Source organism: Sander vitreus, chromosome 12 (assembly GCF_031162955.1).
Source record: "Sander vitreus isolate 19-12246 chromosome 12, sanVit1, whole genome shotgun sequence".
Lineage (NCBI taxonomy): Eukaryota > Metazoa > Chordata > Actinopteri > Perciformes > Percidae > Sander > Sander vitreus.
The window spans coordinates 15,126,627-15,141,154 of NC_135866.1; the positions used below are offsets into that span (position 1 = coordinate 15,126,627).

The following is a 14,528-nucleotide window of genomic DNA, read 5'->3' on the forward strand; positions in this document are numbered from 1 at the left end:
GTTTAGGTTGCTAAAAAAAATCTGTCTCCTTCACTTCACCTCTTTTAAAGAGTTACAAATACAAATGTATTCCAATTTGAGCTACAAACAACAAGAACAATGACAACAGAGGCTTTTTTTTACTTTTATTTTGATTCTCTTTCTTTGTCTCAAAGTGTGTCTGGGAGCTGGCATGTGAGATGTCATTTGGATAGTCTTGTAAAAGGCTGAAAACCCTATCTGTGGAGGGAAGGGTGTGACTTGAAATGACTATTTGGGAGTTATCTGACTTTTCTCTGGCTCTCCCTTATGTGCTGTCAGTAATCTATGATGTGAGTAGGTCCACAGGAGCACAAGACACTATTATGTAAAGTTTTAACTTTTTACAGTTGAAGCACAAACATAAATTGGACAAATTTGACTTAAATGCATTACTTTTGGATACAGACATTTCAGGACCCAGTTATATTACTCACAAAAGTCGAAAGACCAGAAAGTGGTGCACAGGGAGGAACTGGTAGAGGGCCGGAGGACAGGGAGAATAGGAGGGAGGGTGAGGGAGCAGAGGGAGGGAAGGAAAAGACCAGTCTTTTGGATTTCTCATTAATTCAGTGTGGCCCTCTCTTTCAGTTTTTTTAAGCCCGCCCACTGACCATTATCAGCCCAGGCCTTATATATGCAGCCTGGTGCTGTTGTTTGCGAGTGCATACGCTTTACAGAGCTCAAACCCACAGCCGGACAGCCACACTGCCACCACCATGAGAGAGTTCAAGAGCAAGGACTTCTGGAGGGCTGTTCTGGCCGAACTGGTTGGCATGACCCTTTTCATATTCCTCAGCATCTCCACAGCTATTGGAAACAAAAACAATGGCAACCCAGACCAGGAGGTGAAGGTGTCGCTGGCCTTCGGACTGGCCATCGCCACGCTGGCCCAGAGTTTAGGCCACATCAGTGGAGCCCACCTGAATCCTGCAGTTACTCTCGGGATGCTTGCCAGCTGCCAGATCAGCGTGTTCAAGGCGGTCATGTACATTGTGGCCCAGATGCTGGGTTCGGCCCTGGCCAGTGGCATTGTATATGGAGCACGTCCAATTAACAATGATGCACTGGGGCTTAACTCTGTAAGTAAATTTCATATTACTGCTGTTGACAGAATTTGTGATAAAATGTGATTTAAAATTGGGAGCTCTAAAACATCCCACACTACTAACAAGTGTGATGCACTGATGCAACAGTGTGCATTTAAAGTGCCTTTGTAGTCTAAAGTTGACCTCCCAGTGAAAACTGAGACTTTAGTGAAGATGTAGGGACTTCATTTGGCACAGTTTGTGTTGTTCTTTGAACATTCTGTCATTGCTTATTATTGAATAGTGATGACACATGATTAAAGCACACCCCACTGCAAGAGCTGAAATAATCTGCAAATGAAAATATGCAATGTCAATTCTTTGACATTTCTCCTCAGCAGTTTTGGTAAATGTGGGGTTTTGCATACTAAAATAATTAAATGCTACATTTCTCTTTGACCTATCTGTAAAGTGTAACATCAGCTGTCTTCTTACCAAAAAGTGTGTTGGTGTCAATGCATGATATCTGCTCACTGTGGAGAAACTGTACTGCCCCCATTATTGATGTACCACAGCTAAATTACACTGAATAATCATGCTCAGGTTTAAAAAAAAGAAGGAAAAAAAAGTGCAATGTGGCACTTTGGAACCTCTGCCAAATTGCTGTCTTGCAGGGGCGATGCCAGCAGCTACTAAGTGGGAAGTGGTCTTGATGGGAAACTATCCATCTAACTGAGACAGACTGACAAACTGTTGTTGTTGTTTTGGATTTCTCTCTAACTCTCACAGCTCAACGATGTCAGTCCCAGCCAAGGCGTAGGCATAGAGCTCCTGGCAACCTTCCAGCTGGTGCTGTGTGTCATTGCAGTCACTGATAAAAGGCGGCGTGATGTCACCGGCTCTGCACCGTTGGCCATTGGCCTCTCAGTCTGCCTGGGACACTTGGCAGCTGTAAGTTGGTGGCACCCTACAACTACCTCCAAAGCAGTAAAATGTTTATTTAGGATTTGGCACAGTGCATTTGAGGAATGTAAACAAGCAACAGAAATGATAGTGTGAAATAATCCATGCATTCTTATTGTTTGTTTGATACCAATCACCCCTGAATATATCATACCACCAGACCGTGTAGCTGAAGATATCCTATTATGCTGTTTCTTTGTTATTGTTTACAGATCAGCTACACAGGCTGTGGCATTAATCCCGCTCGCTCCTTTGGTCCGGCTTTGATCCTAAGCGATTTCACAAACCACTGGGTAAGTCAGAGACGGAAGCACACATGCTCTTCAGGAGTGCCTCACATTTCTCTGCATGCATATTACATGTCAAGCTTAAATAATTCAGTAACTCCAGAACAGACAGATGACTCCATTAGCCGTGAATCCTCCATGTCATTCACGAGCTAATCAGTTACAGCGTTCCTATTGTTTTTACAATTTGCCCGGCTGAGATATCGACAAAAGTAAATCTTTGAACTTGACTGGAATGTTTGTGTTATATCTTTCTGTGATAATAGTGGAATTACACATGACAGGTGTTAACCAATGCCGATCCAGAGATTGATCAGAGTTATCCATTGCAGGTGTACTGGGTGGGGCCAATGTGCGGTGGTGTAGCCGCAGCTCTCATGTATGATTTTCTGCTGTTCCCCAAATTTGATGACTTTCCTGAGCGCATGAAGGTCCTGGTCAGTGGCCCAGTCGGTGACTATGACGTAAACGGAGGAAACGACGCTGCAACTGTGGAGATGACATCAAAATAGTTCCACACAGTCACAACCACATAGTTTCATTGTACATGTTTATGCTCCTGTAAAAAAAAAAAACTTTTGAATTTAGTGTAGGATGTCAGTGTTTTTGTGCTATTTTTGCAATACCAATGAGGATCGTTGTGGTAATGGGTCAGTTAGTCTCTTTCTAATTCACTCCTTTGTTTGACCCCACATAAAAGCATACAAGTCGAGGGTGTGACAATCTTGACAGAGCAGTGTGCTGAAATGTTTTCCCATATCAGTATTCTATGATGAGCCATTTTTTTGTATACTGTATGTGCCTGTATCACTTTTTATTTCTGATGGATAATGTATTGCCTGTACACTCTTGAAATGTCTCTCACTTTTTTAATTAAATAAAACTTAATGTGCTTTCTTGTTATAAAAATACCAAATATGAATAAAATTGGTATCTGATGTTAAAGATTAGATTTGTCTTTCTCTCTGCAGCACTAACCAGTCAGACATATAAACCCTTAAAATGATTGATCACAGAGAAAAAAAATCATTCTTATATATTGGATAATAAGTATTATCTTGTTAAAAAGAGAAAATCCCATTACATCATAAATGAAATTAGAGTACAGTATATTGGAATTCAGATACTTGTTAGTGTGTTTTCCAAAATATTTCCAGATGAAAACCATTCATCCATAGCCAGATTACAGTAACCGTGTAGGGGCCCCAGGGCAAACATTTGCTGGGCCTCTTCCTGTGAACCTAGGGTACCCCCTAGAGGTCAGAGGCCCCTGAGGTATGCCCAGTTGATAATCTAGTCTTGGATTTATCTGGTAAGAATTTAAGCCATTTCTTATTCATTGGCCAACATGTATTTGTATTTGTCAGTAGCAGGACAATTCAACAAAATAATGGAAGGTAACCAATAGTGGTCGTGTTAGCTCAGTTGGTAGAGCAGGCGCACATATGTAGAGGTTTACTCCTCGACACAGCGGCTGTGGGTTCGACTCCGACCTGCGGCAGTTTGCTGAATGTCATTCCCCCTCTCTCTCCCCTTTCATGTCTTCATCTGTCCTGTTAAAAATGCCCAAAAAAATAATCTTTAAAAAAATACAAACAAAAAAAGTTGTAATCAATAAAGGGTGTTATTTGGTGGATGCTAGGAAAGTTATATGCTAATCAAATGATGCATGATACGTTAAATGAAAGAGGAAAAAAACAAACAGAAACCCAAGGACAGCTGACCTAAAGATTTGCAGGAGAGAAAAAAGTGAGAGAGCAGACTTCCTCACAGGAAAGTCAGACAAGTCAGTTGTTGCTGATTGCTGGATAGCTTCTCTCACTCATGTTTTCCATAGATCTAATGGCAGGTTGCCATGGTGGTGAGAGCTTCTACTCAGCAGCCAAGAAACAGCACATACAGTAGATTTCTCTGAGTTTCCATTTCTCTTAAAAAGTTGAACCTGGTGGACTGCAACAAGACATCACCGGCAAGGCGCTGTGGTGGCTGATCAAATACGTGCAAGCACATATCACTGGTCAGTGGCAGACTCTGAGGGGCAGGGGTGAAAAAAATAAAAAGGCCACCAGCACGCAGAAATTTTATTAGCATGTTGGGCAGCCTTTATGGCACTGCAGCATGTTTTCTCAACTGGCAGGGCAGAGTGCCTAGATGGCATTTTATCACGTTTTCTCTACTGGAAGGGCACCCCATAAGGACTCAGGTCCATCCATGACATTAAGGCCATGGAGAATTTTTGGAGATTGGCCTTGCTTTCAGACATGAAGCCAAAACCTCTTTCTTTTTGGCAAGAAGAAGGCTGGAGTGGCTGTCAGATGCAAATGCAAAAGAGTACCATGGTATGCGAAAGGAACCAAATGACTTTATGGTGAGTGGGGGATGTGTGATAGGGAAAAAAATTGTAAATAAAATCCTTATTTAAGGAAAACCTCCAGGGCTCAGTAGGAGTCTGGGACTGGGATCTCAACTCAAGCTTTGGACCTGGACTCTAGATTAACTGCTTGAGATTAACTGACAAATCCAAACTGGACTCAACTGAACACTTGACAACACACACCACACTGTTTTTATTACAATTTAGGTAATCTTAAATTCATATTTTTGGATGTTTACAACTGTTTTTTATTCACCATAATTATACTTTTATGTTTTCACTTATCTTTAGCAACTGGGAGGGAAAACCTTTGAAGTTGTAAGTACCATTTACTCTGCTTAACAGACCAGCATACATATTGATTATATACTTGACTTGCTTCCATTTCTGCATGATTAAATCCTCTGTGTCCATCCTATAATCTCTGATTTAGGTTGAGGTCCAACTCTCATGACAGACCACAATAATAATTCCTCTCAGTGGTTCTCAGGAACACCTGCAGCTGATTATATTACCGTACTTATGCCTCTGGAAGACTAGACTTGGGGGGATGGGTGATATTTGTGTCTTTTTTACATCTGAAAGCCAGGAGTGTGAACATCATGAGTGAGTGGAGGGCACACGTGATGCGGTGTTCCCACTGACACAAGACCAAAACAGGTTTTGGGGCTCTAATTCTGTCCTCATCCAGAGAAGACATTGGTCAATTGAAAGCCATCCTTCTCTCTGACTAATCAACTGGTCAGAATGAAATTGTTTCTAATTAATAAATTCGTACCACTGCCTGTTTCAGCAGTTTTTGATAATAATTCTACGTTATGCAATTTCATTTTAAGCACTTTCTCAACTGTCTTTTTTCTTCTAAAAAATCCTGCAATAAAAAAATAAAATAAAATTACTAAAATAGTAATATAAAAAATAATTATATCTGAAGTGGGTGGTCAGGACCATTGACAAACTGGTCAAAGGCCCAAATCTTATCTGCATGTGAATATTATGTATTTGTATCACATCTTAGCCCTAAACAAGTGAACATTTGGCTTTTGTCAAAAGCATTAATATCTTTTTGCTATTTTAGTTGAATCAAATTATTTTGCCAGCTTCAGTAATACTGTTTAACATTACTGGTGATTTTGACATTGCATAACAAAAAAGGATGTGTTGCTGAGGCTGTCGTGGTTACTGCTGAGAGATGAACAAAGCCTGCTGTGAATTGATTCGGTGGCTGATGCTACAAATAAACTTAAGCTTAAGTTCAGTCAGCCAACTCTTATGGACTAGATTGTCATGTGAACGTGGAATATGTACAGAGTTGATGTTTTACGTCTAGGCTCTGACCTCTTCCCTCCCTGCTAGGAAACTGCAGCGTAGTAAAGTATCAGATATGCACGAACCAAAAGGAAAAAAAGTTATTTTAACAAATTAAATGTTGGTTGACAGGAGAGTTGGCAGGCCCGTAGGGCTGCTCCTGCTCATAGGGCTAGAAAGCATAACCTTCATCCTTCCTGTCAGATCTCCACGATTATCTCCCCACTCTCCTATCACATTTACTTTATTATCTGCAGTATATTACTATACACCTCTTCCATCCTGCTCTTCTGAAGTAATACATCTTTCATCATCTCAATGATGTTATCATCACTCATCTCAGGTATCTTGGCTGCAAATGCTATATCACAACTGTAACATACCTGTAGTATGTTTAAAAACAGTCTCTAACTAATCTCAGACAGAAGATGGAAACAATGGTTCAATTTGAGAATAGAAAGAATTTAACTGAATTAATGAAAATCAAGCAAATTTGCAAGTAAAGCTACATTTCTTCTGTAAAGAAAAATGAGGATGCACTCTCTTTTTTATTTGTGGAGCATTGTTTCCCAAGTCAAAGGTGATGCTTTGACAGGTTTCTCTTTCTTTCTACTGACAAGAAGACAAGAAGCAGTGTGACCCTTTTCAGGTCTATCCGTTTCCACAAAAAAAGGTCCTTCACACATTTGATATCTCATTTGCCTGGATTTAAGCCAAAAAACAATAAGATGCCTTTTAAATTCCTGGATCATATGAAAGGATAGCCTATTTTAAATTTTATGTTACAGAAATAATAGTAAAAAAGCAAATTAACAATTGGTTCAAGCATGGATTGAATTATGCCTGAAATCTGCTGATTGTTGCATGTGTTAATCATTAAGTCATATTTAATGACTTGTGAATAACAGTGAAAGCAGCCCCGCCTTCTGCTAAACTGGAAAAGTACTGAACAGAACAGGAGACGTTGGAGGTCATTCTCACTGGTTGAAATGCACATCTCTCAGCTGCTTCTAATCAGGCCTGATTTTTTAAAGTCACACACTTGATGGATGCTGGTGAACGTCATTTATTATGTTTTCACTTGGGTTGCTGGTGGAACCAAATCTCTGCCTGTGCCACAATCTTGGTGTATCTCTCAAACACTGCCCAAAATATCTTTGATAGCATGAAGTGGATGTTATCTGAGTAGCCATGTCAGAAATTAAAGCATGGGCAGTTCTGGCTGAGTGTCTTGGAATTATCATCTTTGTCTTTATCGGCCTCTCAGCTACAATAAGGGACAGAAATAATTCTTACCCTGACCAGGAGATAAAAGAGGCATTTGTCTTTGGCTTGTCCATTGCCACATTAGCTCAGTGTATAGGTCACATTAGCGGTGCCCACCGGAATTCTGCCACCACCCTGGGCCTCCTGGCCAGCTGCTAGATGAGTATGCTCAGAGCCCTTTTCTACATGATAGCTCAGATTTCAGAAACAGTGGCTGGCAGTGCCATTGTGTATGGTATCAGGCCAAAAAACATAGATTTACTTGGTGATAACAAGGTAGTGTTTCCATTTTTCCAGAGCAGTGCTCCCCTTAATGAATGACATGTACTGCTCCAATTGAGTGGCATTTGGTAAAATGCCTCCAACTTAATTTTTCTCGTGAAAGCCAGTCACTCATTGTGTAAAATGTTTTGTGTTATAATCTCTAGACTTACACAGTTGCTAACTGCTGGTGAAAAGTTTTTTTAATTGAGATGACACATTTTAATCATCACTCCCTGTTTGTACCTGTCATGCAACAAAGGCAGGCCTTCAGGCTGCATTCAAGCTTTTTCATGATACAAGAGTTGCAGAAGTGGAGGCAAAAGAATCCCCTAATGATAATTAACAAAAGAGGCAAACTGTTTTCTCCTCTATTGCCGCTAAATGGAATCAGCCCATTGCAAGGTTTTGGTGTAAAATTCCTTCTCACCCTCCAGTGTGTCCTGTGTGTGCTTGATGTCACAGACAGAAGATGTGCTTTCGGACTTGTACCTCTGGCAATAGGATTGTTGTTGTAGGGCTGGGCCACCTTGCTGGGCTGAGTATCAAAATATTTCTACCCTCCATCAATTTGGTAGATGGTTTCTCGATCTTGCTGTGGCATGATACAATGGCTTGGCATAGGATGAACTGGCTTTAAATCAGTCTTGCTGAAGTTATGGCCAGAGAGGCAAGTGGTGTTTTCCTCTGGTTTACAGATCAGCTTCACAGGATGCGGTAGCTCAATCCTTTGGGCCTGCAGTTATACAGGAGTCTTTTGATGATCATTGGGTATGTATTGTTGAGCTGTACATCATATTTTGCAAATGTTGGAATAATGAGTCATTCCTATTGAAACCAGGACGTGTCCGTGTTGTTCTTTTGTTTTTCAGGTGTACTTGGCAGAACAAATGAGTGCTAGTGTGGCGGCAGCTATTATGTATAATTATCTGCTGGCACCCAGAGATGAGCCAATCAGTGTTCTCTTCTGCTGTGCTCAACACAGGAAAATACAATTTGTGAGCCCCTTCTGGAGGATGTTAAAGAATGGTCAAAGGAGTGCATCTGAGTGGAAATTACTTCTGCATGCTGCTAATTTGTGTCAAATGAAATATTTTTTCAAACTAAGGAGTTTCATCTTCTCTCTAATGCTCAAATTACGTGAATATGACTGAATATTTTGTGCACTGCACTTTTTTTATCTTCTCCTCTTCAATATAAATTACAATTTGTTGGTATTTTACTGTTCATTATCCTTGGTGTATCTCCTATTATTGGAAAAGATGGGACTTGTGTTCCAGGGGGTTAAAGGTTGCTCAGGAGATGAAGATGTCACCACACTGGCTCAGAGTTTGGGGCACATGAGTGGAGCGCACTTGAACTCTGCATTGGCTTTGAACCTGCTGGTCAGCTGTCAGATCAGTGCCCTCATGTGTTTGCTACATCCTTGCACAGATGCTTGGGGCAGGTGCAGATAGTGCTATTATGAGGCGAAGTAAGGAATCATCTTTTTTCATAATTTCAAAAAACTTTTCATGCAATATAAACCACTACAATCATTCTGATTATAAAGTAACTTTTTCACTTTGCTGTTGATTTGTCTTTTGCAGATAAATAAAGTTACTGTAGGACAAGGCTTTGTCATGGAGGTCCTTGCCACCCTTTAACTGGTTGTGTGTTTTAACAGCAATTTGACCAACAGTACCACCTCAGCTAAAACAGTTGTCATATGGATGGACAAGGGATTCATTTAGGGAAAAAAATAGAAGCTGAATAATTTTTACTGAATTAATTTCTATGTGAGATTTTGTTAAGGTTGTGAGAAGTGTTGATGCTTGATACTTTTTGAGGCCATTTGCAGTGTTGTGAAGCAAATATCCTGTTCAGTCAATATTGGTGAGGGTCTTCTTGAGAGCACTATTGCTTTGCCAATACAGTTTTCCTGTGTTTGGCTTGTTACATAATTTAAAAGAGCAGTGTGTGTGCCAGCAGATCAGGAAGTGGGTGCAGCAAATCACAATCGCAATGACAGCTGCACAAGTGTCATGTTAAGTTGTGTAAATACATTTTTGTAAGTGTATTTTCTTGGCAAAGCAAGGCAACTTGCAGAGCTCCAAAAGGGGTCACTGTCTACATCGCTGGTGCCAAAACTAACATATATACATAATGTGGCCATGAAGAGTTTTTTAAACACAGGAAAAGTGCATTACAAAGAGGAACAGTGGTCACAATAAGGCCCTCACCGAGAACAAATTTATTGGATACATAAAACACTGTTTTAAATTAAGGTTTATTTTGGTCAATCAAAACATCTAAAAATCTCAACAGATTATAAAAGACTTACTGTATTTGATTGTACTGTAATGAAGCTCAGCGTAAATTCCACTCTCTCTTCCTAAAACTAATCAGCTGTTTAGAGGCGCTCACTTTTCAGATAAACCAATCAGAATCAGCCATGAATTTCACGAGCCAATCACAGCATTACATCCCTGCTTTAAATCTGTTTCTCTCTCTGCTACTGTCAGCTGTCATTTCCGGTAAAGCATGCAACCCTCCTCCTCCCCTTCCACCTCCAGTCACCATCACCCTGGGTCTTCCTCTGGCAGAACGCTGCTCCTTCGGTCTGGTCTTCGGGCTCCTTCACCGCCACCACCAGTGTCTAGACTCCATCGGGGGATATGTCCTGTTTCTCTACCCCTTTAAAAACTTATTTTATAACAATGGAATCTAATCTCCAAAGACTTTTTACATTTCATTATGCATATGTTCAATAAACCTTTGCATAGCTGCAACAAAGTCTCTCCTGATTGAAATACCTTGTGATTGTAAGAAGAAGGCCTGCACAATTAATTTATACATGCCAAAGCTACATATTTCCAAACTACTGACATAACTTTGTGTTACTCTCTTATGTGTTAAGATAAGTTTCACTGGATGTGGTATCATTCCTGCTCGCTCCTTTGGACCAGCGCTGATAAGTAGTGAAATGGAGAACCCCTGGGTAATATCAGCAGACACTTTCCCTCTAAAATCCCATTTTATTTAGTCAGAGACAGATGTAGCTGATCTCTTCTTTCATTCCGGGTGTACTGGCTTTGGCCAGTGTGTGGCAGCATAGCAAAAACTCTTATCTATGATTTTCTTGTGTATCCACGCACACATAACTTCAGTGCGTGCAGGAACATCCTAGATAATGGTCCAGAAAGTGAAAACGATGCAGTTGAAATAACTGGAGAAGGCAACCGCAACCCAGGGCTAAGTCAGTGGATAAAACAATGAACATCAATTAGCTTTTCTGTCTATCTATAAACATCTATAAACAACATATGATTTAAAGATATGCTTTAAATAATGCTATATTCTTATTTTTTTTAGTTTTGTGGCTGTTCATATATCATATATCATGTGTGTGTTTATAACCAATAAATATAATATAATAAATATTCTTTTTCATCCAGTTTCAGTTTTTTCATCTCAAACTATTTTCTAATTTGCTTCAAAGTAAGGTCAACATATCTTTATTTACATAATGAAGTTACAACAATACCACAATGTATATTTAGATCTGTTTGACCTTGACGTTATTTTCTTCAGAATGCCGCACATGCTCTATTATTCTATTCAATGTGTTTGGCAGCAGTCCCAAAAATCTCTCTGTAGGGAAACAACATGAGGATGTGGATCAGTTAATTGCACATTAGATCCTTAATAAAAATAAGTATGATTAAATAAGATGTAGCCATCATGGAGAGTTCCTGTTTTGGCTGTGTTACAAGAATTTCCTTTCCCTACGCACACGGCTCCTCTCACATCCCGTTTGTTTGTTGGATGCACATTCCCTTGACATTTATATTCTGCTCTGTGTGAGATGATCGTTAACAAAATGTCTGCATCCCAAATCATTTTACAACGCTCTGTGAGGGTACAAAGGTGTACATTTTGTTATATTGTCATTCAACTTATTGCCACACTCACTGATGGAAAATCACTCTGATATATAACACAAACTTTAATGCAACATTAAGCATAAATGCAACAGAAAGCATACATAAATGCAACAGAAAACCATACAAGGGGAAGGACCGGTAAAGCCTGCATAAATCAACATATTCCATTAGGCTATTTAATTGCAATGGCTTGAGGAATCAGAATAAAGATCTACATTCAGTATAGCCATCATTCTGTATGGCCTTCTTCCCTTCAAAGAAAAATATTTCTCTGCTCTGGTGAATGTTTTTATAACTCTGTCAGTTTGGGTCTTCATAAAAAAGTGTGCTGTATATTAAAATGTGTCAATGAAGTATGGCTGTGCTGTTGGGTTTATCTCGCTTATATGACATGACACTTCTTCACATCATTTTTTATGGTGGAATTTCGGAGGCTGGTCATGTGACGGCGACCAATCTAAAATCTCCTTTGTGTGCTTAACCTCAGAGGTCAGAGCATTGTGTTTAGCCTCTTGTTTTGAAGTTTGTCCTCAACAACATGGACAATGCTCTTTTTGTTGCCCTTGTCTGAGACTGTCCATCAAATTATTTGGCTCTCATGTTGTGCTTGATTATTCCATGACTTGGCATGGGAGAGTGTTCTGGTCCTCTCCTATTTACCTACACAAAATAAACAATTGGAAATAAAGGCTTAACCTGATTTAAACTAATTTCAGAGTGACTAGTTAACAATATTCAACCAAACAATATGGCCTATCTAACACACATCCAGAATATTCTCAACAGTTTCTGTGATAGAAAACTGCTCTTTAATTGAACTTTACAAATTACTAGTAATACATTAAAGGAGAAAGGTGTCACTATTCTGTATATTTTTACTGTCAACAAATCCTATGAAAAGACCAAAACCATCAATTAATTGATCCTACTAGCCTCATATATATATATATATATACTTCCTCTGTGCCACATATTCTTTTACACATATCATGTGCAATATCTTTTGTCTTATGTCATTTATTAGTGTATTTGGTGTACCACTGTCTTGTGCCCGCGTATTGTTTTTAGATGATTGCAGCTGTGTTCAGAACTATTGCCCAAGCAAAATCTTCCCTGAGGAACTAAAAGGTATATCTGATCTAATCTTACATACCTCAAACTATCAAAAACACATTAATAAGCCACACTGTGGCACTCAGTTTATTCATTATAATGAACATGGGTGCAGTAAGTACTAAGTAGCTCTGAAAATTATATAAAATGTATTAATCCACAACTGGAAATAGTCCCAAACAAATGCTCTATTTACTTTAGTTTGAGCAATATTTGCTGAAAGCTACAGTGCACAGCCGTTTGGGGGAATTACTGAGCCTTTTTAAAAATAAAACTATATATATGTGACCTGTTCTTAAAGAGTTAAATCTTCAGAAGAAATATAGGTGGCAGAGTCCCATAGGCAGAGTAGGGAAGTCAGAAAGAATTGAGAGACTTTTCATGGGAATTATTTGGCAAAAAAATATAGAGTAACACTGGCATTCAAAGTGATATACACCAGCTTCCTTAGACCTCAGCAGAACATACTGTATAGAGGAACATCTCCGAACATGTTTATCCCCCACCCCTTCACTCCGTTTCAACATACTGACTAATGCTGGGCCGTTATCTGCTAGCTACTTGCCATGCTCACTCCCTCTCTGCTTTTCATCAGTTCTTGGCAACGGTTCAATAAACGCTGTGTCAGAAAGGGGGTTGTGGGGCATAGTTAGATATCGGGTGAACTGTGTGAAGAACTCTGCATTGGAGAAACAAGGTGCCAATCAAAAATGCAGAGTAAAACAGCTCTCACTTGCCATTTTTATGACCACTGTGATCCCTCACCTCTTTCTAGATGTCACTACTGGTCTACATTATACCATGCTTTAGTGGTTTTCTCCAAATATCAGCACAGCACCTTTAGGTTCAATTAACAGCCTTTGTAACGGCAAGCCTATAAACACTTGACAGAGAGTGCAGAAGGTGAATGGTCCTGGCCCTGACCCGCAACACTGCTGGGTAAACACCAATTAAACAGGCCAGTGTTCACATTGGTTCTGCCAAAGGTAAAGGGGGAGTCTGTGATTGATAGGCTAACTAAAGAGGCACCTCACCACCAAAATTCAAAACAAGAGATTAAAACCTGCTATCACTCTCAAATTGATTAACAAGTGTTTTAAAGCGACAGCTAAATCCAGATTATTGTTTCATGATGTTGTTAAAGGTTTGTTTACATAAATAATGTGTAATGTTAAATACAACGTACATATTCACTGTAGCCTACTCATGTACTTGGCGAATATAGTCTGATTCTGGAAAAAAATAAAAGGACATATGTTCAACTAAACCCACAGAATTATGATTAAATCAGTTGATTTAATTCATGTGATTTAATGTATGTGAATACACCGTAAATGTATGTATTTTAAAGCTCAGTAGTTGTAATTTAAATTGTATGCCCACAGAAGTGTGCACCCACAAACACAGACACACATGCATAAAAAACACTAATATGACAGCTGTGACCTCTGTGAATGACTTTAGCCATGTCCCTAACCACAACCCTATAAGGACACATACACCGTAGCATCATCTGACCAACAATTAATAAGAAAAACAGTGAGCCTTTTCATTTCAGTGAAGTTTTAAAAATAAATCTATAACCCTTTATAGGGCACTCATTGAAATCTTTGGAAATTCTAAATTGTAACCTCAGAAAGCTAATGGGGGATGGTACAGGACATTTAAAAAAAAAAAAAAAGTTATCAATATTTTTCATCTTTGCATTACAAATCAAGGTCAATGAAGTTACCACATATGAGCACTTGCCTGTCTAGGGTCAAAAATATTACAGAGCGTGAGTTTAAAAAAATATGAGAAAAACACACAAAAACTGCAAGGAACATTTATTTAGAGACATCTCTGTCTTGGGGTAGGCTACTGATACTGGCTTGACTGTCATACAGTAAATACATTTAACATCATAACTAAACATGGTAAGTTGATGTAACTCACAAATTATTTGGTTGAATAGTTGTGTTAAAAATTTGAGATTGTTGTTATT

General features: G+C 39.2%; 1 protein-coding gene and 1 pseudogene across 1 annotated transcript; both read left to right on the forward strand.

Moving 5' to 3' along the window:
- The first annotated feature begins 632 nt into the window (after window positions 1-632).
- On the forward strand, window positions 633-3,241 carry LOC144526777 (aquaporin FA-CHIP-like). The gene is made up of 4 exons (XM_078264430.1): window positions 633-1,100; window positions 1,836-1,997; window positions 2,222-2,302; window positions 2,629-3,241. Exons 1-4 carry the CDS (start codon window positions 738-740, stop codon window positions 2,806-2,808), a joined length of 786 nt encoding a protein of 261 aa, XP_078120556.1. The 5' UTR covers window positions 633-737; the 3' UTR covers window positions 2,809-3,241.
- A 3,928-nt stretch (window positions 3,242-7,169) lies between these two features.
- Window positions 7,170-8,553, forward strand: LOC144526359 (aquaporin-1-like; annotated as a pseudogene).
- The last annotated feature ends 5,975 nt before the right edge of the window (window positions 8,554-14,528 follow it).

What these genes read in the sequence shown, in the direction of transcription:
- LOC144526777 (XM_078264430.1), top strand. Translation starts at nt 738, where the DNA reads ATGAGAGAGTTCAAGAGCAAGGACTTCTGGAGGGCTGTTCTGGCCGAA. An exon ending in GCCTGGGACACTTGGCAGCT is followed by an intron (nt 1,998 to 2,221) that starts GTAAGTTGGTGG and finishes TATTGTTTACAG; the next exon opens with ATCAGCTACACAGGCTGTGG. An exon ending in GCGATTTCACAAACCACTGG is followed by an intron (nt 2,303 to 2,628) that starts GTAAGTCAGAGA and finishes TATCCATTGCAG; the next exon opens with GTGTACTGGGTGGGGCCAAT.